Source organism: Lampetra fluviatilis, chromosome 10 (genome assembly GCF_964198595.1).
Source record: "Lampetra fluviatilis chromosome 10, kcLamFluv1.1, whole genome shotgun sequence".
Classification (NCBI taxonomy): domain Eukaryota; kingdom Metazoa; phylum Chordata; class Hyperoartia; order Petromyzontiformes; family Petromyzontidae; genus Lampetra; species Lampetra fluviatilis.
Window position 1 is genome coordinate 7,824,880 of NC_136284.1, and position 24,065 is coordinate 7,848,944.

Consider the following 24,065-nt stretch of genomic DNA (forward strand, 5'->3'; position numbering starts at 1 on the left):
CACATATTGCCCCATCGCAAGGGATGGGCCCATCTCTGTACTGCTCTGGGGTAGTATTATTATTATTATTGAAATATTGTTGCTAAGGTGTTTGTCAACATAACTATTATAATAAACAAGACAGGACAATCCAAAGGAATACTTTTCATTACGCAAAAAAATCCCCACGGACACATCCACAACTTTGCAACTGTTGAGAATAAACAACTACCAGGCATTTACAAGATGCACCAGAGCTCGGCGTACATTAATAAGGCATTTCATTGCATTTAACAACCGAGGCTGCACCCTTCACTATTCCCAAATCCATTTCTATACTGATGGCAGCTTCTGCAGTGCATGACCCCTGTTGCCCTTGGAAGACTAAAGTTTCCGCGCTGTTCTAAACAAGTGATTGAAGCTGTGTACGGACGCTGAAATATACAAACTCTTCGTGTTATTTCCAGAAACTAAAATATGTATCACTCCCACTAGAAAATTGTATTACTCTGTTCGTTCCCCACTGACCAATTATTCTCAAACACATATCTTGACATCTGGATACACTCAGATCAAAATTTCCAGGAACGTGCCGAAGAAGTCCAAATTAAACTTAAAATTACATTGAGGTTTTAAATTTTTTATATTTTATGTAACACGATTTTCCCTCTCCGCCCACAAACATTTGCCAATGGCCTGCTTCACACTGCTACTTGTGTTTGGGGTCAGTTGCACAGTAGTCCCAAGCACCGAGTTGTCAATTCCTCCTGAATTTCAACAATGTCTCAACAATTGATACTTGTTTTGTTGTTTGCAAATATTGTCTTTTCCCCAATTCATTCCAATTGCTGTCGGTGTCATGTCACAAGATAAAATTTCACGGAACGGTGAAACCCTGTGTTTTATAGAATGCATCCCAAAATGACATGGCATCAAACCGCTTGTGAAATTCATCCAAGTGAGCCCTTTTATTTGCATGCCCTGCGAAATAAAAATGTTCATAGCATGGCAGTCAAACTGATTTTTTTTTTCATTTGAATTTTCGAAGATGGAATTTAGCCAAATTTAATGAAAAATCTCAACTTGTACCTAAGAACCCTGTTCATTGTATGGAATGACTGGCCAGATTCGATCCCAGGATCTCAGTGATGTTGGCTCAACACCCTGATCTCAATATCTGAGCAATATCTAATGTGTCTTTCTTGTGTCATCTTTATATGAATGCATAGGCATACTGACCTTTACATTCAACACCTATGCAATATCATCCCCACCCCCATCTGTCAAGTTTTCCGATCAACTGGTTTGCAGGTGTGTTGTCGAATATTTCATCGGAGAATCATGAGAGATAGCAGCAGCCTCTGCATGCCATCATCCAGCAGTGAATCAACCGATGCTCAATATGATGATGTATATGGATGTTGAACTTATTTCGCACCGTAGATAGTCAACCTATGTACAACCGTGCTAATCTCAAGTGCGGGGGGTGGGGGGGAAAGACAACATACTATCAATACAGATATTAATATATTTCAATCTAAGACAGGGATCAGGTCTGCTTTGTAAGATCATGCTACATTCAACAAATCTGTGCAATGAAAACCTTCTCCTCTGATGTTTCAGTTCCGTCGAATAATATTGTTAAACACTACGATCCACACCCACACACACACACGCGACCCCCAGAAGCAGCACTGGGAATTCCACAATTGATACATACAACCCCTCTAAATGTCTCCTGTTGATACAGAATTGGGAAATTCTTATGAATGCTTAAGTTACGTTGAGAAACAGCCTTGGAATGAATACAAATGGAAGCAGCAACGCATTCACTACAGAAAAGGCACAACAGAATCCACGTCAGACTTTTTTCCTGAACGCTCCATGATAATACAACAACAAGAAATGAAAAAAAACGCCGTTACCCTTGTCAGTGGTTATACAGAGGACACAATGCAATGTAGATTCCTGGGACCACACAAGCAATGCGGAGGCACAGGGAGAGTGAGAGAGAGGTTGCATGCTTGGCCACCTCTGCTGCTAGTGTTTTTGCTCGCAAAAAAGGGCAGCCAAATGCCGCACAGGTAGCGAGGGAATGAATAGCGTGCACTGTACAATGAAATTTATGGTTTGTATACGAGCCCTTTAAACAAAACGCCCACGGAACTGGAGCGTGGCATGAAAAAAATGCACAACCGGTGTCCCTGTTTCGGGCGCATGTGTCCCGCGTAATGAAAACAAATGGAGCAGTAATCATAACAATTTAAATACGCCGGCTCGCGTCACCGAGATGTGCACCGTGAATTATGGCAAAAGCCGGCCATTAATCAGGCAGCCGCAAACCCAAAGACACAACAAACTAAAGTAGACTTATCTGAGATTTCTTTTTTTTAACAACCCATGACACTATTTAAAACCCCAGATACTTGTTTTATGGTGTTCTGCTGTTGATCAAAGGGCCAGTAAAAGGTAGAAACCAAGACATTACATCACTGTCAAGTAGTTCATGCATGCTCCGTTGCAAGTGGGTCCTCTATGTCAATGCCCAAGTAGTGCTAAAGGACACAGACCCGATGTTTCCTTGCTCAAAGCCATTAAGCGAAATAAAAGAAAGAAAATTCCCTCCATTTCCCCCATCCGATATAGCGTCTCATATGGCCAAATAGTAACGTAAATTGATGCTCGATTAATAACAATTATCCACTGCTGGATGAAAACCTCAGGGCCTCCTCATTTTGTCAGTCATGGTTGGTTGTTTGACCATACTTCACCATGTTAGCCAGTGTTGTTGGTTCGTTGGATGAGGATCCATCACAGATATCACTTGCTACTGATGTTAGCCTTGGCTAGGAATCAAATTCAGGTCACCAGGTTCCACAGTGCAGCGCAAAAACCACCGGGTCGCCAGCGTTAAAATCGCAAGTGCCTCCATGGGGTTGCACACCATGCACACTCGCTGAATTAGACCAAGCCTAAAATGCGGACCCGGCTGTTAGTACCTGGCAATCAAAAGCTTGGTAGGAAGTGATCATTCTTGTATGGAGCAGATCACGCTGTTCCGAACAACCGTTTGGCCTTAGATGGGTCATAACTATCGCCAACTCATAGCGTGACTTGTTTGAAACAATCAGGCAACATATTTTGGCAAGCTGAACAATGTATTAATTGGACGACCGGTTTACCTAAACTGCAAGACGGGCCAAGATTTTACGAGCAGAATTTCCCCCAGCAATATTTCACCCTGTGCAGGAAATTACTGCGTGCGTGTGGCTGGACTGCACGACATCGCTGTGGCGTTCTGAGATTACACAGAAATTCGAAAACATAACACGATGACGGCCCATGCCTGCCAAGAGGAGTGCGGTGCAGTTCAGGGACCGGGGGAGGGTTTATCTTTTCTGGCCGACAGGGTCATGGAAAAAGACTTTCTGCTGGGCAGTAAAATGTGGCCGCAGGAATTAAGGAGATGGTTTAGTCTGTAAACTGCTGGCTCTTAGACAATTTGTCACAAGGTCACGCGCTCAAACACAACCAAATCAGCGACTGGCGTGCACATCGCACGTACGATGCGAGAAAATAAAGTGGAGAGAAGTGAATTTATAAGGGAAAGGTTGTGGTGGTTTTGTGGCCGCAATCTACTGCCCTGATTCCTGGGTCACTCATCCTGTCTGATGAGAGCTGCAGGGGTCCGCTTTCATCTGTTTACCAGCCAAACTGATTGTGCAGATTTGGCGACAACAGGCGACCAAAGCCATACATCAGTGAGCAGACACCCGCATCACTCTTTAAAGTTACATAGCTAAGTTAAAGAGGCTTCCCAACGAGCAATGCATTGCGATGTTGAGTTGTTTTCCACTTGTCAATTAAACCAATGTGTTCTCTGCCCACACTTGGTATTCTTCTTATGTTTATCATCCCAAAAGGAAGCTGTCAGTTTCCCATCCCACTCAAACGCAATGGAATTCAAACAATCCATTGCCTTTAGAAGCTGAAGTGATCCAACTGAATTAAAACGTTTATTTTGCAAAGAACTTGGACTTAAGGATGATGGTAATGATGTTACTGGCACCATTGTGTCAGATTTTGTTTTTGTAAAGCCGCCAAACACCGATTCACCAGTAATATGCAAACAATACACAAGCCAGTCTTACATGTTTGAAAAAAAAAATACAGTTAAAATGATCCATTCACCTGCGAAGTAAACATTCTACTCTGCTGCATTTAATATTTGATAGTGGTTTGCCTGTGAACTTGATAGTGGTTTTCCTACTGCTGTTAAGTTCTGAAAACTGTCAGGCAACATTTTTGTAAAACCTCACCCCCACCCCCCCAAACTTATCCCCCCCCCCCAACCTACCCCCCCCAACCTACCCCCCCCAAATCTTATCCCCCCCCCCCCAATCTACCCCCCCACCCCCTACCCCCCACCACCAAACCTACCCCTCTCTCCCCCACCGGTAATGGGCCGAACAGCGCGCTCTCAAACTGTCCAAAATGAGAAAAACAGCCATACACGAAAACCATTATGCGAAGTGCAAAGCAATTACAGTGGCAAATTACTAAGCAAAGAATTTTAATTGACATAATCCTACTCACACTCCCCATAGTCGATAACGCACTGTCAATAATGGTTGTGTGGAAAATGAGCCGAGATCATTTGTGCGAGCGCGCGTTTTGCATGGGCACATTGAACCAACCCAACCGGATTCTCTAATTCTATTTCAGGGCCCGCGCTCCTGTCATTGTGCAGCAGAGGATGATGGATGATGTAGTCCCTTTGCTGCTCTACAGAGACTTATGGCCGCAAATTCTCTTCCCACCCCCTCCCCTCGCACTGCACGCGTTCCCCGCCCCGCGATCCCCTACCAAGTGATGCGCAATGAGCAGCTCTGCCCATCGCGAGAAGATGCGACCAACGAGCTCGTCAGGTCTGCGTGTTGCTTTCATAATTCCCCAGCCGAAATTAATTTTTTCAAAAAGTAAGAGAGCTCCCCCTCCTCCCCCCCCCCCCCAATATTGTGAATGACACTCCAATGGCTTCGACAAGCAGTTGAAGAATGTAAAATGTCTTGCCCAGTGGAGGAGTCCCCCCCCCCACACCACCCCCAAGCCGTTGTTTTTTTTCTACGTGGCTTTACCGAAAGACCCAAAGAATATGAATGTAAATAACGATCACCGTTCTTGGCACGCACGGTTCTATGTCGTGTGCGTCGTTTGCTCAAAGTGTGAGCGGCAACCGCGGTGCATTATGTAATGCAGATAATGCAAGGGTCTACATTGTTGGGTTGTTTATATATCGCTGCGGCGTAATTAAAACGAAATAACAATTAAGTCAATTTCACCTCTTTAAAGTACAGTCTCGCGAAATATAAAATGACAATTACAGGGCATCCAATTACTTTTCATTTTAGTTATGCCAATTTGTCGCAACGGAGGTAGACATGGATTCAATGAAAGATTTTGGGCTTTTTTTCTATCTCAACCTTATTCAATCTCTATTTTTTTTGGTATATCCACACGCCTCATTAAGGCAATCCAACGCCAAACAATCCCTACCCCCTGCGGATGGCCTTGCGAGCACTGTAATGAGACTCAATTAATGCAGCCCTTGAACGCGAGAACACTCTGCACCCTGATTCTTCTCCCGAATCCATCTCCGCCCCCAGCACACACAACCCAACCCCGTAACCCACCCACCACCCCCCCAACCTCTCTTGACACGGCAAAAGGCCCGGTCAACACGTCGACCAACCTCAAGGGGCGCCGCAAGTTGGACAAACAGATGAGCATCTACTGACCAGCGCGTCTGTCGACGGCACTAAACGCCCTCCCGGACGCAACGGTGGTGGCGCTCCCATTTGAAAGCCACGCGTGTGGGGACACGGACACATTTGAAATTGCATTGTCGTGTTCGATAGAGGTTAGAAACTCAATTTGAGAGGTTAGCAAACCAAGTGCTCTGGGACCTATGCTGATACTTAAAAAAAACACACCGCCACAGCCACATATATGCAGGCAAACGCTGCGTGTATTTGCGCGTGAAATACGCTTGTTTGCGGGGTATGTTGTTGTTGAAGACTAAACGCGTTTAGGTAAATGCAGTATCTACCGTTAATAAATTGCCTATACACAAATGTATTTTGTGTATAGTGGCTAAGCACTTAGTCAATGAATGGGAGAGTTTAATGTAATTTCTCTCGCAAGAAGTGAGGATATTTTGTTTTCAAAGAAAAGAAGTGCGAATGGCGCGTGCTTGTGTATGTACATAAAAAAAACCCACACAATTAGGGAGCCAAGTTATATCTCATCATCACTGTCTTCATATTTAACCCGTTTAGCATTCCAGGTGAATGGGAGCCAAGGACAATTAAATTGCAAGATATGTATGCAGAATACGCGATTCATGTGTTGTTCCGTCCTCCGAGATTAGGCGAACAAAGGCATGCCATGCGCCACTGTAAGTCAATAAATAATGGCACCGAATACTATTTATATGCATACAATATCCAGACTTGTTAATTTGGAAAATAAATTTCCCTACCAAAATCATTTGTTTCGAGATTATATTGAACATTTAATAGCTTGTCACTGGCGAGCATGTACATTACAGGCACCTTATCAGAGATGAATGGATCCTCCACGCTCCAATGAACACCTTCACCTTCACATTCCTTTTCATTTTCCTGTCCATTCTATTCCATTTAATTCTGTTCCATTCCTCTCCCACTCCAATGCCATTTCAACCCAAATCAGTTCAATCCATAACAATCTGTGTCAGATTCTGTGATACTTTATTATTTCTTAAAGGGTACAATATATGTTTAATGATGTGACTGAAGTCATTTTTTCTCCCATATAATTTCCTCCTCTGGCTATTCTCTGCTGTGTCCTGCAGTGAAGGCTTCATAATTTTTGGGTTAATTCTGTACAATAGACTTGACGCATTGAGTCTGATCGCAACGTATATGCAATGTCGCATGTATTTACATACTCGTGAATAATAATAATAATAATGTGTGGCCCTTTGTCAAAACACTTCTGCATGATCGCCTCCTCATGTTGTGTTCATCATGGGGATTTGTTTTAGCATAATTTTCCATGCTGGCCAGTGTAGGGTTAGTAAATGGAGAGGTCCTAGGACGATTCAAAAATATAATATACCGCTTACATGCGCCAATTACAATCACGATTTGGAGTTGTAAAGCATCAAAATGTGATCGCAGCTCAAGACATACAGTACGTACAACTCAGGTGGCAAATTGGAAGGGTTTGGTGCATTAAATGTTATTTTTGCTAGTAAAGCACCTGACATTTTAAAAGTGAGCCATCACTTTATGCGGATATTACAATAAGTGTATCGCAGGCATTAAAATGTGTCACTGTATTTGTACCGCAGGCATTATAACAAGTGCACTCCCCGAGATAGGAATTCGTTTATAAAATACAAATAAAATACCGTGCATCACAACCAATATTTACTTTCATGCGTATAAAAAATATTAAAGATGTAAACCCGTTTTTGCCAATACAAATAGTAATAATAATTTAGAAAGGCACCCTTAAGCAATGAATCTGAGAGCACCATGCATATAGACGAGCAAAATAAGAGAGCAGTGACCGGAGTAAGAAAGACGACAGAGACAAGATCGAGAATGAGACAAAGCGGCCAATTTAAACAGGTGGTAGGGTATTCAGCTGGGACTTCTCCATCGACCGCGAGTTCCTTGACCTCCGGTGGCAGGGAATTCCATAGCCTGGGCGCCATGCAAACAAGAGCCAGGTGGGGTCACCCTAGGTTCGAAGCCTGGAGCGCGGTTTACGCTGAGTTAGGGCATGATCAGTGGATCTCATCTCTGCTTTTGATCTTCCACGAAGCTCATGGTCCACCCTAAACTGCATCCATCAAAAGCCATGGCAGATGCGGATACCTGATGCACAGATGGAATATTTAAAACTCTCCAATGTGTGACTGTGGTCATCCAGAACAAACCATACAACATATAACGATACAATGCCTGATCCACATATACAAAGGAGAGATTACAGTGATACACTCCACTGCTCCTGACAAGGTTATATGGTTTTACCACCTGAATGTGAAATTTTAGTTGTTGCTCTGCATCTACATCAGCCATACAAAATAAGGTGGATCTCAGAGATCTCCATGGAGGAGTGTGTGGCTGGGTAGTGGAGTGTGTGGCTGGGTAGTGGAGTGTGTGGCTGGGTAGTGGAGGGTGTGGCTGGGTAGTGGAGGGTGTGGCTGGGTAGTGGAGTGTGTGGCTGGGTAGTGGAGTGTGTGGCTGGGTAGTGGAGGGTGTGGCTGGGTAGTGGAGTGTGTGGCTGGGTAGTGGAGTGTGTGGCTGGGTAGTGGAGGGTGTGGCTGGGTAGTGGAGGGTGTGGCTGGGTAGTGGAGTGTGTGGCTGGGTAGTGGAGTATGTGGCTGGGTAGTGGAGTGTGTGGCTGGGTAGTGGAGTGTGTGGCTGGGTAGTGGAGCGTGTGGCTGGGTAGTGGAGTGTGTGGCTGGGTAGTGGAGTGTGTGGCTGGGTAGTGGAGGGTGTGGCTGGGTAGTGGAGTGTGTGGCTGGGTAGTGGAGGGTGTGGCTGAAATCAACTGCTAGATGTATGGTGGAGCACACCCAGTTAAAGCTTTGAAGTCATGGTAATGAGAAAATAAGACAAAAAAGGGAAAGAGCAATTTTTTTTTTATAAAAACACTTGTTTAGTTTCGATTTAAAGCTTTCGTGACTGCAGGGATTCATATTCTTGGTTCTTTCGGTAAAGTCACGTAGAAGGGAAACAATAAAATAATAAAAATATAAAATAACATTTTCACGACGTTTCGATTGCAACACAAGCAATCATCATCAGGTCGTAAAAATGATTTTGTCTTATATTTTTATTATTTTATTGTTTCCCTTCTACGTGACTTTACCGAAAGAACCAAGAATACTTGTTTAGTTGTTTTCTTACCTTTGTAAGTTTGAGTAAAAAAATCTTAAATATACTAAATAATGACTTCATCATTTAACTGTTCACCTGAGGGCATGCTATTTCATTTAAATTTGGGAAACAATACATTGAATGCTACACTGATACTCTATTTTTTTAATAATGGAACTTAGCCCATACATGTTTACATCTATACATTTTAATTTAAATCAGGCACTAACTTTACTCTTCATTTACTACGCAACAACATTTTAACACAGTGGCTGAAAAAAGGTACATACTGCAATACTAACGCGCTATAGCATAGCAGGCGCAAAATGTTCCATATATTTTATACATTATAAAAGAGGACAGATGAAAACCATCTGATGATGATGTCGGCACACACAATGTGGCGTTGATGTGTTTGTCTGGAACATTTCCTTCTGCATGACAATCACAGGCATGGGCAGAGGTACGGACCAGAGGCACGTGCCTTCTTTGAAATCGGGCAAAATGTTATTTCAGTCATCTTCACCGTAATTCGTATGAGGTGACTTTATGCGAACGGTAATCATCACGAAGATTTTGTTTTACTGTTGTAATGGAAGGTTTTACTTTTAGACGTTGAAGGTTTTTTTTTCCATAACACTGTGTAACATTTTTTTTGTCCCAGGGTAGTAAGTGTTACTTCATAATTGCTTATGCCTCAAAAGTAAAAAAAAATGGCTATTGTTCCCCACAAACTTTGCTTTTGTGACCAGGACAGTGATATTTAGAATTTTTTCTATTTTCCAGAACATTCCAAATAGATTCAGTGCTGAGTAAACTTGGAGTACCTTCTAGAACTTTCCAGTAATATAAATAGTAGTATAAATACAGGGGCCTTAAGCCCACTAGTTCAGTTTAGTTCCAACTGCCTAAGTGGATACATATTTGCATTTTTCTGAGATGGTATCAAGAGGATGCAAGCATCCGGCCTGCGGGCAATTTATCAAGACAAGATCAAAAACGTAGTCTGTGGAAGCATCTGCTAAGATGTGTGAGGCCTACAAGGCATATTTCAGCATGCCTGTTGGGGATCAAGACAAACCCTGGACACCTGATTTCATCTGCGAGCAAAGCAAAAAAACTCTTGAAGGTAAGATTGACAATTTTTGCGCGGAATTTAATGTTATAACATTTGTAAAAAAAAATTAAATTGTAAAAGTTTTTAATTTTAGAATGTTTTACAATTTTAAATGTTATTGAAAAAAGATATCGTATATGAAAAATGTTGCGAGAATCTCTTACACATTAGTCATGGATGAAATAAATGTATTTTTGTAGGATGGTACAGAGGGGAAAAGAGAGCCATGAAGTTCGCTATCCCAATAATTTGGTGGGAACCCACTGACCACTCAAGCTACTGCTACTTCTGCATGGTGGATTCTTCCAAACGTCGAACTGGCAAGAATGCACCTACTATCACGTATCCGGACCTTCCTTCATCCATCGCCCTGGTGCCACACTGCCATGAGCTCCCCATACCCACTCCTTCAGAGAGAGCAGCCGTCTTTAGAAGAAAGCAGCAAGTCAGAGAGCGAAGAAGACGTTGTAGATCCAGATGACAATTTCAGAGGAGGAGCTGAGGAGAGAAACCTATACTACCCCAACCAAAACGACCTCAACGACTTGATCAGAGATCTTGGTCTCACCAAGTTCAATGCTGAGCTGTTGACGTCTAGACTCAAGCAGTGGAACTTGTTGTATGAAAGTGTGCAAGTCGCATATCAGAGGAAGCGTCACCAACCTTTTTGCAGCTTTTTCACCCGTCAAGATGGGCTCTGCCTCTGCCACAATGTGACCAGTCTGTTCGAGGCAATCGGAATCGCCTGTAACCAGAATGAGTGGCGCCTCTTCATTGACAGCTCACCCAGGAGCCTCAAAGCCGTGCTGCTCCAAAATGGTAACAAGTACCTGTCTCTTCCCCTGGCTCACTCGGTGCACCTCAAAGAGGATTACAACAGCATCATGACCTTGCTGGACGCCTTGAAGTATGATGAGTATGGCTGGGAGGTCATCGGAGACATCAAAATGGTGGCATTCCTGATGGGTCTCCAAGGCAGTTGTACCAAGTTTCCCTGCTATCTTTGCCTTGGGACAGCAGGGACACCAAGGCACACACCACAGGCGGGACTGGCCACAGCGGACCGAGATCTCTGTGGGGAGGAACAACGTCAAGTGGGAGCCACTGGTGGACCACTGGAAGGTGCTGATGCCACCACTGCACATCAAATTGGGCCTAATGAAACAATTTGTCAGAGATGTAGATAAGGAGTCGGCAGCCTTCAAGTACCTACAAGACTTCTTCCCTAAACTGTCTGAGGCAAAGGTCAAAGCCGGTGTCTTCGTCGGACCACATATAAAGAAGATCCTAGAGTGCAATGAATTCCGCATGAAGCTCACTAGTAAGGAGAAAGCGGCTTGGAACAGCTTTGTCGCAGTGGCTCGTGGCTTCCTGGGCAATCACAAGGTCTAAAACTATGTGGAGCTAGTTGAGACTCTGGTGAAGAACCACGGCTCAATGGGCTGTAGGATGTCCCTCAAAGTCCATATCCTTGATGCTCATCTTGATAAATTCAAGGAGAACATGGGAGCGTACTCAGAGGAGCAAGGCGAGCGCTTCCACCAGGATATACTGGACTTTGAACGCCGCTACCAAGGACAGTATACCGAGAACATGATGGAAGACTACATTTGGGGGCTGATTCGTGAAAGTGATTTACAGTATAATCGTAAATCTCGAAAAACTACTAACTTCTAAATCTTTTGTAGTATTTTTTGTATTACTTTAGTATAAATACATGTTAATTTTGATTCATGTTTTTTTTTTCTGACTTTATGTGAACGAAACGACACAAATTCGCCCGTTTTCTCATTGAAAATAGGTAAATTTCAAAATATCACTGTCCTGGTCACAAAAGCAAAGTGTGTGGGGAATAATAGCCATTTTCTATACTTTTTAGGCATAAGTAATTACTAAATAACACGTATTACCCAGGAACAAAAATTGTGTTACATAGTGTAATTAGTTGTCTGTGTTTACTCAAGGGCGTGATAAAAAAAAAATTTACACTTACGAATTCATTTCCGCTGAAAATAAATTACAAAGTTAGTCAAGGATTATGCGACGGACCTTTATCCTTGAAACTGAATGTAAAGTTCGGGAGAATATCTTTAGAGAGTTGGTAAACCTACATATCAAGAGGTTTGTTATTACGTTCATATTATGCCTTTCAGTGCTCGCAATGCATTTGCTTCGGATAGGTGAAGAGAAAATGTATGTTTTTTTGCAAGTATTTTAACATGAGCAAAATCATGATTATAGATTAGATTATAGATTAATACATGGACACAATACCGTGAGATTCCTTTTTGGTAGAACAAAGATAGTAAAATGTGATATTATAAATGTAAAATAAATATTAAATGTAATACTGCCAATGTGTTACTGGTAGATGTACATGGCTGTGCTTATAATAACGGTGTTAAGTATGTCAAAATAGAATTTTTATCCTATTCTAGGATAGTAAGGTGGTTTTACACATAAACGTATTTGTTGTTGTCTATTTAAATCAAATACCTAGTTTAACCGAGACAAGTATCGAGTGTCACGTGGATTTTTTTCTGTAAGCACTTATTTTAAACTGTCGTAAAACATTAATATTATAGTTTTTAAATGTCAAGTCTCCGAATAACAAATCACGTGTTCAAACCAATATTCATTGTGTCTTGCCCGTGACGTGTTTGCACACAATGTTTCATGTGCTTTAAAAATGTGGGAGAAAAAATACATCATTTGAGCAAAAGAAAAACCATTTACTCAGTAAAGTATATGGAAAACTTAAGTAGCTATGCTAGCAAGCATTGAGAAAAATGAAGGCTTTTTTCCGTTTCAAAATTGGCGTAATACACTTGCATTATACCAGTGTTGCTAGATAAATTCTTCCCCACCACTAAATGGAATTGTGGTAAATGATGTTGTTGAAACCTTTAATAGGACCCAGCGACACTGGAGAGAGTGAGAGGGTTAGCACAGAGGTAGATTTGTGAGTTTTTCAAAATGATTTTTTTTACACACCGTTAAAGAAAATACAAAAGTTTAATGTGACCTAAGGATATAAATGGTTTATTAAAAAGAAAAAAGAAAAACCTTTCAGCCTCTTGAGGCGGCTCTCGGCCAGAGAAGCCGCCCAGCGGATGAAGAATCGGTTGCTTTGTGAGGAACTGTATTTATTCGCTCTTCAACGTCCGTGAGCGTGGCGCTTGATCTGATAAAGAGGCATTTTTTGACCGCATATGATTTGTGCACAAATATTAATTTATTACAAAACATGGCACCCAAGTGAGATGCGGCTCACAGCAGCCATAAACTAACACAATTTATTTGGCCGTTCATCAAGCGACAATGCATATAAGAACACGACGTCGCACGTGCCACTCAAAACAACCCAGGAAGTGCCCCCCGAGATGATTATTTATGCAACTTCCAGGATTCTGACAATGTAGGCCTGCGGGCAGAGCCATTTCTCAAGGATAGACGCACAATTCAGTGCAAGGGAAGTCTCAACGTTCCAGACAAAACGGCGTAAGATAAGACGAGGCAGGTAAGGAGTCGGCTGGTTACCAAGCTGTCTAATTAAGCTGTTGAGGCGCACGGAACCACGGCACTGCAGCCCACCAGCTGTGCTCAGCCGAAAACCCAGAAATTGCTCACAACACAACTAAGTTAGGCCTCCATGGACGGGGGGGCGGGGGAGGAAATAACACAGTGCTGTGTACACAAAGACAAATATCCCATGTGCAGCCTACAAAGGCTGTTGGGGCACGATTGGGCGATGTGGCTGACAGCCCACATCAGGGAGCTGAGTCGATATAGCAGAGGCCAAGGATCCGATCAGATGTTTGCCACTGATGGTGGCCATGGCCAGGATTCGAACTCGGATTGTCGAGCACGTAGCGCAGTACGCTAACCGCGACATTACCACTCCCGACATGTATGAGGTCCTCGTGCTTTGTGTGTGCGCACACACACACACCTAAAAAAACCATAATCCCTTCCACACCGCATAGCACTGTCCTGATAGCCCTGTGCACCTTCACCACGCCTCCTCCCACCGAAGTCTGGCTTTTTCTCTCCCGCGCTCTCGCTCGTTCTCTCTCGCTGAGAAGTCGGCTGCTTTCGCCCTTGGTGGCAGCTTTTATTTAATCGCTTGACGCACGATGCTGAGATTGCGCCGCTCCTTTCGCGGTTCAAATGGGGAGGGCGACTTGCTTGTTGGGGGTTTTGCACAAAGCAGATAGGGAGAGCGTGGATGGGAGAAAAAAAACTGAAGACAAAAAAAAATCCGCTTATTCCACTGAAGGGTTTTGTCTGGTTATACGAAAACCCTGTCAAAGCTGTGAAATTGCTCTTTTAAAAGCTTAAAGTTGTGCATTTGATTCAGTGTAAATATCAGCCTGTATCACACTGTGACAGCGAAATCCAAAGGTTCAGTGCATTAGACAAAGGGTGTTTGTATGAGCACACACACATGCTGCACACACTTCCTCCGGGCACTTAATCCTTAAATGACAGTCAACTTTTGCCTTTCAAAGCCCGCATGCTGTACTGACCTCTGCTGCCCTTCCTTTCCCATCAAATGCATGATCTCATGTTTTACAAAGATGCTTTATTTTCATATTTTCCCCTGGATATCGAATTTGAGTACATTTTGTCCATGGCTATACAATTTGCCGTTTTCCATAATGAAAGTGGCCAGGGGGGGGGGGAGGTTATTTGTACTTTTTAAATCCAGATGGAATTTGTGCAGTTAACATTTTTTGATTATTTATGCAAGCTATACCTGGCTTGCCAATTTAGCAAAAAAAAAAGCTCTGTATAATAAAAAAAAGTGTATTTCTAGACTGTAAAACTTTTCTTTTTTAATATATTTTACTTTTGTGTCCAATTTGCCAACGTTAACACGTCTAGCACGTGACACTTTGTGAAGTAATTTTAGTTTGGGACCCACTTGGGGAATCTCATTGCCCTTCCATTAAACGAAGAAACAACAATTTGCAGAAATACTTCCAAGTCTGTCTGGGAGTATCCTGTCTGTGCACGGACAAATTAACTGGTGAGAGTTTTTGGAACACCTAACATCAGCTGTGACTGACAAATTAAACATGAGAAGCAGAGAGAGCTATCAATCATTCAATTGGACACGCCTGACGTTGAACTTTTGCAAAATGCGTGCTGCCTCTTTCGCAGATGTGCGGAATGGAGTTTGACTCCAGTGAATTGTTTTCAGCTGTGAAGCATTCACATTTACACCCCCCCACCCCCCATTAATTTTACAAACGTGTATATAAACAAGACAACGATGATATCAGCTCATGTGCAGGTGCCACGTGGATTATTATACATTGCAGGAATGCGAGAGATGACGGTGGCTTAGGGGAAGCCTTCATCAAGCAGTGGATTGACCACAATGATTATGATTAACCACACTCACAGATGATCGTCACATATTAAACGATGGCAATATACAAGAACACATTAGTGTGGCGTGGTGGTGCAGTAGTTAATGCACGGTGTTATAAGCACACTTCCATGAGTTCGATTCCCAACCACAGCTGATGCCATTGGTGGGTGAAATCCTTGACCAGTCCTGCGCCCCTACCTTTCACCAACCCGCACTGATCGGCGTGGTGAAGTATGGTTTAACAAACGGACGAAGCCGGCACAGCACGGGAGAGCTCTCATCCAGCTGTAGCCCGACAAAGCGGCTGTGAATTAAACATTATTTATTTATTTGTACACAAGAACACATTCCATTTTTTTGGCTCGGAATGGCTTTAAAAAAAAAAACATGATCAAATATAATTAGTGTGTTTGCTCTAACAGCTTTAGGAGCTTATTGGACTTGATGTGCACCCCATAGCCTCTTGCCCAGTACACATCACCCCTCCCAGACACGCTCGCTGTAGGCCAAGCCTCGCGCTCCGGTAACAAATTCCCTCCCACTCACAAACCCAAAAACAGGCAGCTGGCTGGTCACGCATGATGAATGAAGTTCACCCCCCCCCCTTGCACCCTCTCAGTTCCCGCTCGAAACACAGCCATCCGCTTGGCCGCACTCTCCTCTGCTGCACCAGGTCGCGTTTACCTTTGCAGCCAAGAGAAACTAGAGCTTAACCCGACACACGTGTGCAACTCATGCCAAGGGGCCTTTCTCGCACATGCGACAAAGACGAAGATTCCCCCCGTGTAGCCTTCACAGACGGTTGGGGCGGGTGCTGTGTGCGAGCACCACGCCCGACCGCCTTTGTCTTCCGAGTGGAGATGTTTCCACACCGCACCACGTACTCATTTGAGGCCGAGGCTGCCTAGGGGAGGCCCAGGACCGGTTCAGATAATTGTCATTGCTGTTGACCGTGAGCGGGAATCGAACCCGGGTGGCCGGGTTCGTAGTGCAGTGTGCGAACCACTACACTACCGCTCCCCACTACCGCAACATGCGACACACACACGCAGGGAAATCTTCAAACTATGGCTGCTTATCACTCAGGGTGGGGTTGGTACACTGGGTAAGTGTGCACCATATATGCTGGTCTGCTGGTTCCAAGTGTTGACATACATGCACCTCTTCAAGCTACACCTGGTGTCACGCATGGAGGGCACACTGGTATGTGTATATGCAAGACTGCAGGTATGAAAGCATGCGCAAGAAAGCATGCGCACGTACATACACGCACAATCACTTCTTAAAACTGTGGGCTGCTGTCACTCAAGCTGACCACCACACTGTTACGTGTTCATAACACATGCTAGTCTAAATGCGTGTGCCAAGCATGTACACCGACAGCATAGAGCCACCATTTGCCACTATTTGGCAGTGATGTCACCACAGAGCTTGTGCCAAGCTAGGTGCACTATGATGTCACATGGAGCGTCAAAGGATTACTGGCAGCAGGTCATGGGACAAACCCAGGTATGATGGGTTAAATAGCGAGATTACTGGCGTGTGTACACAAAGACAAAATAACCCCCGAACAGCATTTAACAGACTTTTGGGGCAAGTGCTGTTAGCGATGACCTCTGAAGGCTGGCATGGCAGATGAGGGAGTGGGTGGCCTGCACCACACCTGACAATCTTTCTCTCCCCAGTGCCGATGTTTTACACTGCATCAAGTACTCATTCAAGGCTGTCGACCCAGCTATTATTGGTCCTGAGCGGGTATTCAAGTCGAAATCGCCAGTTTCGAAGTGCAGTGCACTGACCACGACACGACCGTTCCCAAGACAAAATACAAAGATCCCCTGCATAGCCATCACAGACTCATTTGGCAAGTGCTGTTTAGCAAGCGCATATGAAGGCCGGCACGGTACACAAGGGGGTGGGTGGCTAGCACCACATCCGGCCGCCTTTGTCTCCCGAGCAGCGATATTTACGCATCAGGTACTCATTTGAGGATCAGTCAGATAATCGTCACTGGTGTTCGCTGCGAGCCCGGGTTCGTAGCGCAGCGTGCTACCCGTTGCACTACATGCACACACACACACGTGGGCTTCTTCAAACCACGACTTGGCATCACGCTGGGAGATGTACACAATACATGCAGGTCTGCATGTACCCAAGCACACGAACATACACACACTTCCCACGCGCATCGTTCGGCATACTCACGGGAGCTGACACCGACACAAGCGAAGGCGTGCACAGACAGACGCACACGTTGACTATAATTGCTGTTTCATGCAAATAATGAGCTTGATGGTTTATTTTCCATTCAGTGGTTCATGTAATTTTTACAACGCTGTTCCCAATTACTGGCACCTGCGGGGCCTGAGAGCTGCACTATTTGTTCTGAAATGGCGCACCTAAGACACGGGATAAGAATGCAATGAGATATGACGTGTAGGGTTATCTCCCGTGCGATGTAGAAGCATCCCCACCTCTTCCCAGGCATGCGTGGAGAGAGAGAGAGAGAGACGTACACCATTTCCCGAAACTTCGCCACGCACTCAAATATTTAACCGATTTTTGCCGCATTCGCAGAGTGAAGGCAACTTTTGTGTTGTCATCGCACGTCCAAATTGACGCACGCACACGCACAGCGTAAAGTCACATTCAATTCGCAAGTCGGTTAGATATTACCAGTCATACAAATCCCCCTAATATAAATATATATAAATAACGGAGCACGTCAAAACCACAGCTGACATTGACAGGCATGATTAGTATGCACAAATTTAACAAACAACAATCTGTACTCGTATGCCAACTAACAGGCAACTGACATGGATATGCAGATCTGAACTGAACAACATTTATCGGAATAAACAAAGCAACGCCTTGTCTGCAGATCGCAATTGGGAACACTTTGTTCCTCGTGTAAATCAAATAAATAAAATCGCAGCTGCTATTACAAAGGAGGTGGTTATCAACAGAGAACTATTTAAAACGGTTGACAGCAACGGCGCTGATGATTAACAATGCACACCTCAGTTCCCTGCTCATCCGTAAGCTCCTTTACCCATATCGAGATTCAAATAGGCATGAAATGTCATTAAATGCGGAAAGCCCTCCGATGTCCTACCTTGCGTGCCACATACATCCCGTTCTGGTACTGGATGTATCCGTTCCTTGCTAGAGTCAAAACCATTCTTCTGGGACAGCGACTTCTATTTCAGAGCTGTAGGGTCCAGATAACGTTAAACAACACTTAACACCGATTCTTGCGGAAGACTTGCAGCGGCTGATTTTTTTTTGTTTCTCTCTCTCTCTCTTTACAAATCAAAGCTGACTTCTTTTTCACGAGAGGCAAGAGTACGGCGAGCGGTATTACCGAGCGGGTGGGAGAACACGCGACACGCCAAACACAGCGGGCGCACACTCAAGACAAGCTGACCGGGGTTGGGCAGTAAGGGCAGGCAAAAGCGGACCGACGAGCGGACAGGCGAACAAAAAAAAAGAAGCTGCAGGCAAAGAGGGGCAAGGACAGACAGACAGACACACAACTCGCGTCGGAGCCAGACACCAGGGCTGCTTATGGGAGCCAGACACGCTTCGCTGGCAGTAGTCGGGACAGCTTTGCTCGGGCTGAGGAATGCAGCCTTCTCGCAACGCCACCGCCTGCCACGCCTCGCCGTAGCACACACACTCGGGCTTCGTCCCGTTCGGGAAACCCAAGCAGGGCGGAGGGAGGGGGGTGCTGGTGGTGGTGGTGGGGCGCAGGGGAAGAGAGGTGGGGGGGGTGTAAGAGGCTGGGCTGAGTTCGAGGTGCAGAGGATTGGGTGGGAGAGGGTTTGCGTGAGGTCATCAGCGAAGGGAGGAGCCGCTCGTTCGAGGCCACTCCTCGTGCGTTGGTGCGCGTGCACCAAATGTGGTGTGCCGCCCCCCTCGCCAACCCCTCGTCCCCCCCCCCTCGTCCCCCCCCTCGTCCCCCCCCCCCTCGTCCCCCCCCCCCTCGCCCCCCCCCCCTCGCCCCCCCCCCCTCGCCCCCCCCCCTCGCCCCCCCCCCTCGCCCCCCCCCCCTCGCCCCCCCCCCCTCGTCCCCCCCCCTCGCCCCCCCTCGTCCCCCCTCGTCCCCCCCCCCTCGTCCCCCCTCGTCCCCCCCCCCTCGTCCCCCCCCCTCGACCCCCCCCTCGCCCCCCCCCTCGCCCACCCGCACATCTCTCAGCGGATCGGAGTGAGGTCATAAGAGTGGGCTGGGCTCCGGTACCCAGCGCCACTCGTGTTGCGATTGTCAGTGGCAATTTAAAGGCGGGCTGGCTTCGCTGTTTGGGGGTTTGGCGAGGTGGTGCGGCGTCGGCGGCGGCGGGGAGGGAAGCGGTGATCCATCTGAAACGCCACACCCGACTGCTTTCTGCTCCAATCACCGGATATCTGTGTGTTCTCACTGTGGGAGGGGCCAGGCTTACATCTGACAGCACTTAACATGTAGCGTGGGGGGGAGAGTATGCGTGTGTCCGTGCGTGCGCGCGCGCGTGCGTGTGAGCAACGCATGCGTGTGCGCGTGCGTGCGTACCGCGCGTACATGGAAATATTTTAATAGCAAACACTACATCATTGTCAGAGCCAGGCTAGAGTCTCATGTACTGTGCGGGACGTTCGTGTTATTTTTGGCGGAGGACAGTTCGTGTCGAGTATGACTGGCCAACGCTATATATTAAGATGATTTTTTTTTTACATTTAATAACTGTAATACGTCTCGTGCGCACAGAATGGAACATATGGAGTAATTTAAAATGTGATTTTAGAAAGGGGCCATGAGCTGCAGGCAATTCCAGGTTTTTAAAACCCCACGTGGCAGCTGTCCGTGGCGCTAATTGATAACCAAACTGCGCAAGCCAAATAAAACGGGTGCGCCGAATTGGGAGGGAACATAGACAATTACTGGCTTTTCATCTGTATAAAATGTAATAATTAATTGCACTTTCGTTCCGTACTATAATAATGCATGCTAAAAGTCACAGACAGAAAAGAACCCAAATAATATATGCTATTAAAAAAGGAAAGTAGAGATCATGTATCCACGCTGAACTCAGATTATCACGATTGGCTACGTACGGTGCAAAAGAAGTTCAACATACATACAGCTCTCATACAGAATCGGACCTCTTTTGTTTATTTCGAAAACTACCATTTGCATTGGATTCAATGCGAGGTCCCCATAATGTTCGCCACCTCGAGCCAATTTGCCAATTGGCCAAATGCAGCCATTTCTGCGATGAGTTTCAGGGGCGCCCTCGAGTGAACTAACTTTTTCCCAGATTTAAAATGCCTCGAAACGGGACACCAGCCCATTACCTCTGGATTGTAGGTCCCTATCAGTGGTGCATCTATTGAGTGTGCAACTGCCCCAGAGGCCAGAGGCTGGTAGGGTCCAGGGGTTGTTGGGAAACAAGGAAGGGGAGTCGGTGGGGGGTAGGTTGGGAATTGGACAGGGGCCCCATTTCATTCCTTGCTTCAGGGCCCATGCCAACCGTGCTACGCCACTGTTGTCTACAGCACAGCAGCTGCACACGATAGTCGGGAGAATGTCTGAATCTGAGCCCAGTATAAGAGCGCACGTTGTCACATAATAGCGCTGACAAATAGGCCGGAGGCGAAGTGTTCAATGCCATCGTTAATGGTGTAAATGGGCACGGCCTCGTCTGTCAGCCTTGCCAGTGACGTCTCCGAGAAAGCCAGTCCGGAGCATGTAGTCTCGCTGGCACTGGATCAGCAATCGCGCTGAGGATGTGCGTATACGATGACAGCCTATGACACACATAGCATAGGTCGAACACCACTCCAATTACGACCGAACTAGCCCCGTAGCACACCAATATTATCTCGCAGAAATTGCTTAAGCGAGCAAATTCTGAACCAACGTATGTATAATGTTCCATAACAATTTTTCGATGTAAAGCTTTCGTGACTGCAGGGATTCATTTACTTGGTTCTTTCGGTAAAGTTACGTAGAAGGGAAATAATATAATGTTTAATTTTTATTATTTTATTATTTCCGTTCTACGTGACTTTACCGAAAGAACCAAGAAGAGTTCCATAACAAAGCATAATACGTTTTTATTCCACTTAACAAACGGCAAGAGGAAGTTGCCACTGTGTTCCTCGGTAAGCAAACGCACGTCAGCCTCCTAGGGCCAGACACCCTTACACTGCGCATATTCCAGGTCCGTACACTTGATATAATGCAACAGAATCTGGAGTTATAATAGCAACTCTCAAGAAACTGTAATTCATCTCACAGAACACCCATGTCTTGTGTCACGCTCAAGCCATCTCATAATTGAGCTGTGTAAACAACCACAACTCGAGTTTACGACGAAGGTCAAGTCACATCCAGCTGGGCGCTCCGCAGTGCCACGTCGACACCCTTACTCCTGTGCTGGATCAAGGACGGACTGGACACCAATTCATCTTGTTACACTGCACAACCGTGCCATGCTGGGGCCATACCAAACCGACGCAGCATGGCTCAGGAGGCTCTAGGATTTTCCACTGCAGCTGTACTGCTGACGTCACACGGAACGTACGCGTCATTCGCGTCCTGCCCCCTCACCCTGCTTTACCCCGAGCAAGATTCAGATGTTTCGTGAGGCCGCCGTATCACGGTTTTGGTTCTGGCTCGGCACTGCCAAATAGCCAGTGGAAACCTACCCACAACCGGGGGGAGGCCCCCATGTTCACTCGACTCGGATGTGCCAGTGGAAGAGGAGGACAAGATGCGCTCAGCAATGAGCACTGATCTCTGCGCAAGGCCCGTCAATTGTGTATCCAGAAACCATCAATGACACCGGAGCAATCAGGTGAGCATCTGGGCCAATCAACGCTTCAATTGGTCAAAAAAAACGATTGCACGCAGTCCGCATGTGGGGGCGCAAACCTCAAAGACAAACAAGATTAACTGCGAGCAAAATTACTCTAATCCTTTTCCGTCCTATTTGATTCCGCAATAATTGAAAAAAAATAGAAATTAGTTCTGCAGTTGTTGCGCGTGTGCATGAGAGCCAATGTTAATACGAAGCAATTATTATTAAATCTACGGAACAGAATAGGCTATCAGTGTCAAGGTTGTGCCTTTATTTGCTATGCACTGGAAAGTGGATGATTGGAGAGTGGGAGGAGGAATATAGAGAGAATATTCGCCGTTCCACCTCATTTAACACAGACTCACGTCGGGTCACCCGCACATACGAGTGCGGCGTGTGAGTGTGTGAGTGTGAGTGCGTGTGGATGTGTGTGCGTGTGGGTGTGTGCGTGTGGATGTGTGTGTGGGTGTGTGCGTGTGGATGTGTGTGCGTGTGGGTGTGTGTGTGAGTGTAAGTGTGTGTGGATGTGTGTGCGTGTGGGTGTGTGCGTGTGGATGTGTGTGCGTGTGGGTGTGTGTGTGAGTGTAAGTGCGTGTGGATGTGTGTGCGTGTGGGTGTGTGCGTGTGGATGTGTGTGCGTGTGGGTGTGTGTGTGAGTGTAAGTGCGTGTGGATGTGTGTGCGTGTGGGTGTGTGCGTGTGGATGTATGTGGGTGTGTGCGTGTGGATGTGTGTGCGTGTGGGTGTGTGTGTGAGTGTAAGTGCGTATGGATGTGTGTGCGTGTGGGTGTGTGCGTGTGGATGTGTGTGGGTGTGTGCGTGTGGATGTGTGTGCGTGTGGGTGTGTGCGTGTGGATGTGTGTGGGTGTGTGCGTGTGGATGTGTGTGCGTGTGGGTGTGTGTGTGAGTGTAAGTGCGTGTGGATGTGTGTGCGTGTGGGTGTGTGCGTGTGGATGTGTGTGCGTGTGGGTGTGTGTGTGAGTGTGAGTGCGTGTGGATGTGTGTGCGTGTGGGTGTGTGCGTGTGGATGTGTGTGCGTATGGGTGTGTGTGTGGGTGTGTGCGTGTGGATGTGTGTGCGTGTGGGTGTGTGTGTGAGTGTAAGTGCGTGTGGATGTGTGTGCGTGTGGGTGTGTGCGTGTGGGTGTGTGTGTGGGTGTGGGTGTGTGCGTGTGGATGTGTGTGCGTGTGGATGTGTGTGCGTATGGGTGTGTGCGTGTGGATGTGTGTGGGTGTGTGTGTGAGTGTAAGTGCGTGTGGATGTGTGTGCGTGTGGGTGTGTGCGCGCGTGTAGGTGTGTGTGTGCGCACGTGTGGGTGAGTGTGTGGGCGTGCGTGCGTGGGTGCGGGTAGAATGTAATAAAGCACCTCACCAAGGGGCAAAGCTAACAAACCAAATGCCTCTCCTAAACTACAAAAAAAACGCAAGCAGCACTCCACGCAAAAGAAAAAAAACCGGACAGGCCTTTAAGTATTAAAACCTCGGGGGAGGTGGAGTCATTAGTTGGGAGCTGGGAGAGACCTTTTTTAATTGAGTCTAAAGTCCAAACAGCTTGAGATTGACAAGGTTATGAGAAGGTGGCTGAAGTCTGTATATTCCAATTCAGCGCTTGTAATTAGTCCCCATGCCCCATGGTACGTCTCCTTTTTTTTCGCTTCCCGCATTGCATGCCTCTTCGTGTTCATTTGTCATGGCCAGTGGAGAGACATTCTTCTCCCTCGTCGCTTAATAGTTGAGCCGTTACGAGCCAAACTATCTTAATATTAATGGCGGGGGAATTCATGAATTAATAATCTCTATGCAGGATGCTATT

At 46.0% G+C, this 24,065-nt stretch overlaps 1 protein-coding gene across 7 annotated transcripts in view; it reads right to left on the bottom strand.

The window, feature by feature from the left end:
- The window catches only part of LOC144934524 (RNA-binding motif, single-stranded-interacting protein 1-like), a 276,390-nt gene that overhangs the window by 62,290 nt on the left and 190,035 nt on the right, over positions 1–24,065 (bottom strand). Inside the window, exon 1 of one of the 7 annotated variants that reach the window (XM_078860396.1) lies at positions 18,534–19,126. The exons of the other annotated variants lie outside the window; for them this stretch is intronic. Within the exon in view, the coding sequence (XP_078716522.1) occupies positions 18,534–18,599 (66 nt within the window). The 5' untranslated portion in view covers positions 18,600–19,126. Of the gene's footprint in view, positions 1–18,533; positions 19,127–24,065 lie in introns of those variants that run through there. 7 annotated transcript variants of the gene reach the window in all.